The following is a 3425-nucleotide window of genomic DNA, read 5'->3' on the forward strand; positions in this document are numbered from 1 at the left end:
GAAATATGGATATACAATTTCTTGCTGAAAAATCTACGATTCTTACTGGATATGTTACTAAATATATTAATAAAGAAGGGAAAAGTGAATTATCCGATTCTAATCTTGAAAGTAAAAATCAGAAAAACAGAAAAGTGGCGAACTATCTTTGGAATATTGGTTTACGATTCATGAATAATAGGGAATGTGGAGCTCTTGAAGCTGCTGATACATTGCTAGGTATTCCTTTATATGGGACTGATAAAAATACGAGTATTAAATGGTTAGATGTTAATCAAATACGATACAGAAAAGTTAAAAGTTGTAAAGAAGTTGAAGCTCTTGACGCAGATTCTACAGATATATTTTGTCTATCTATAATAGACAATCATTATCCATATAGACCGAAAGAATTTGAATCGACGTCTTTATACGAATTTGTAAAATGGTATGATATTACGAAAATCAAACCACGAAGTAAAAATATGACGTATTATAAGATGAACAATGGTTATTATCTTAAACGGCGACAGCGTGGATATCTTATTAATCATTATAAATATAGTGTTAATACGCAGCCGGAAAAGTATTTTTTTTCATTACTTCTTATGTTTAAACCATGGCGGAAAATAGAAGAGCTTAAAAATGGATGTGATACATATGCAGAATCATTTCACAAGATAGAATTATATCTTGTTCAAGCATTGCAATATCATGAAAGAATGGAGGAATTGCAAAAAGCATTAGAAACAGCAAATCAATTAGTTCAACAACAATTAGACGAGAAACAGCATGAGTCACAAGATGATCCTGATAATCCGATAGGTGTTCAAAATATTCAAGCTGGTGAAGCAATGCAAGATCTTGGTAATAAATGTAACGAAGAAATCGATATATCTGAAATGATGTTAAAATTAAATGGAGATCAAAAAAGAGTATTCGATAACGTTACTAATACCGTTATGTTAGATAAAAAATTATTACGATTGTACGTTAGTGGAGAAGGAGGTACCGGAAAAAGTTTCTTGATTAAAACTATTAAATGCTGGATAAAACAAAATCTCAGCAAAGATACTGCTATAGCGGCACCCACTGGTATAGCAGCGTTTAACATTGATGGTTTGACAGCACATAGATTGTTTCAATTACCAGTTGAACATGGTAATATTCCTAAGTACAAACCATTAGCTGATCACGTTTTAAAAGTTTTACGAGCAGATCTCAAAGATGTTGTTCTTTTTATAATTGATGAAGTATCAATGATATCTAATTTAATTTTATTGTATATACGATTATCTGAAATATTCAATACTATCGATTGTGATGATGGTTTGGTCAAAAACATATTCTTTTATTTGGAGACTTGCTTCAATTACCTCCTGTACATGAAGATCCTGCCTTTGTATGTTTATCGAATAAAAAAATTCAAAAATTTCTTGGTTCGTTACATACTGTTAATCTATGGACTACTTTATTTGACTATGACGAATTGACAATTAATATGCGCCAGCAAGGAGACGAATTTTATCGTGAATTACTCTCGAGAATTCGTATTGGTTTAGTAACAAAATCTGATTCTGACATTCTCAAAAAAAGAAAAATATCCTTAAAAAATGAGTCTCAAGAAGCAAGATTAAATGAAATATGTAATTTTATAGATAATTTACCTTCTGATACTGTTTGTTTACTGCCTACTTGTAATATGTGTGATGTTCTCAATACTGCAATGTTAAATCGTATTTCTTCAAAAGAAATATTATTAATTGCTGAAGATGAGATTGAATGTATTCCATATATCAAAAAAAGAGTATCAAAAATATTAACGGATAATGATGATAATAATAGTAGAACAGCTGGACTTTCAAAACAAATTTCAGTTAAAATTGGAGCAAAAGTTATGATAAGACGCAATATTGATGCCAGTTTGGGTCTTGTTAATGGCACAATTGCTACAGTTATTTCAATTGTGCAGGATACTAATTATGTAGAAAAAATTAAACTTCTTTTATCATCTGGTTTAGAATATTTTATTGAAAGAGTAAGTGTGAAGTTTCAAGTGATGGATAAAGCATTTGTTATTAGAAAACAATTTCTTTTATCTTTGAGTTATGCTATCACCGTTCATAAAAGTCAAGGATTAACCATGAAGAACGTTGTTATGGATATAGGTAATTCTGTATTTAGTTGCGGTCAAATTTATGTTACATTATCTCGAGTAACATCTTTAGATGGATTGTATTTGATTAATTATGATCCTTCATCTATAATAGCTAGTGAAGAAGCAATTATAATTGGCTAAAACGATTACATAAACCAGAAGCACAAATTATTGCTATTTCAAAAGAGCGTTATCGTAAAGTTAAAGATGTGGGCATTACCAAAAATAATAACTTCCGTTCAACAGTCAGATCAAAAAGTTCGACAAAATACTACATCTTGGGTTATACGTGGTTTTCAAAATACTGACAAAGTTTCATGCTATGCCAATGCTACATTACAATGTTTATTTCATTTAAATATTATTAGAAAACATTTACTTAATTCTGATAAACTAAATATTTTAAGTATATTAGTGCATCGATATGAAAACGGAATACTTAATTTGAGTATCTACGCAGTACGAGAATATCTAGGTAAGAATTTTTTGACTTGTATTAAACGAGATGCATTTGATTTTTTTATAGCTCTTTGTACTAAATACGATTTTATAAAAAAATTGGTTGAGCATCAAATTATTTCTACTTGTCGATGTATAACATGTGGTGATACAAAAATTACTACTAATAATAATTTTATTCTCTCAATTTCTGTTAACAATTCGAACAAGAAAAGTTTTAATCTTAATGATTTACTAAATATTTCATTTTCACATTGGATTAAAAAATTAAATGACAAATTATGTGAACGTTGTGAAGGAAATGATATGTTATTTAAAAATGAAATAACATTGACAAAACAGATAATTATTATCCATTTAATTTCATTTTCATACCAAAATGGAACATTAGTGAAAGTACCACAAAAAATAAATTTATGTGCTCTTCCAAAAAGTAAAATACTAATAGCTGGACAGCCGTATAAAATTATGAATGCTATATTTCATTATGGTTCATGTATCAAAAACGGTCATTTTATAAGTATGTGTAGGGAAGGTTCATCTTGGATTGAAGCTGATGATACGCAAGTTACAAAAAAGCAATGGCCTAGAGGTGCTAAAAACATTTACATATTATTTTTACAAAAAGTTGATAATAAATAATATGTTTTAATAATACGCACACGTATGAAGAGATATATTATTAATCATATAAGATGCTTAAACTACAAAATGCGTGATATCTTAACAAAATTACCTTTTTAAAAAAAGGTAAAAAAAAGGCGCTAAGTGTTCATGTACCTTCCATAAAAAACTGTACTTTACATAAACTAAAAAAAAAACCGTTACA

General features: G+C 28.7%; 1 protein-coding gene across 1 annotated transcript; it reads left to right on the top strand.

Moving 5' to 3' along the window:
• Window positions 1-5: 5 nt before the first annotated feature.
• On the top strand, window positions 6-2332 carry LOC108760059 (ATP-dependent DNA helicase PIF1-like; the record flags this gene model as incomplete). Its single annotated transcript, XM_018505844.1, is given in 3 exon segments — window positions 6-1302; window positions 1305-2261; window positions 2264-2332. Coding segments are annotated over 3 exon segments (2323 nt in total), but the record flags the coding sequence as incomplete, so codon positions are not given.
• Between the last annotated feature and the right edge of the window lie 1093 nt (window positions 2333-3425).

This window comes from Trachymyrmex cornetzi, unplaced genomic scaffold (assembly GCF_001594075.2).
Source record: "Trachymyrmex cornetzi isolate Tcor2-1 unplaced genomic scaffold, Tcor1.1 scaffold2146, whole genome shotgun sequence".
NCBI lineage: Eukaryota > Metazoa > Arthropoda > Insecta > Hymenoptera > Formicidae > Trachymyrmex > Trachymyrmex cornetzi.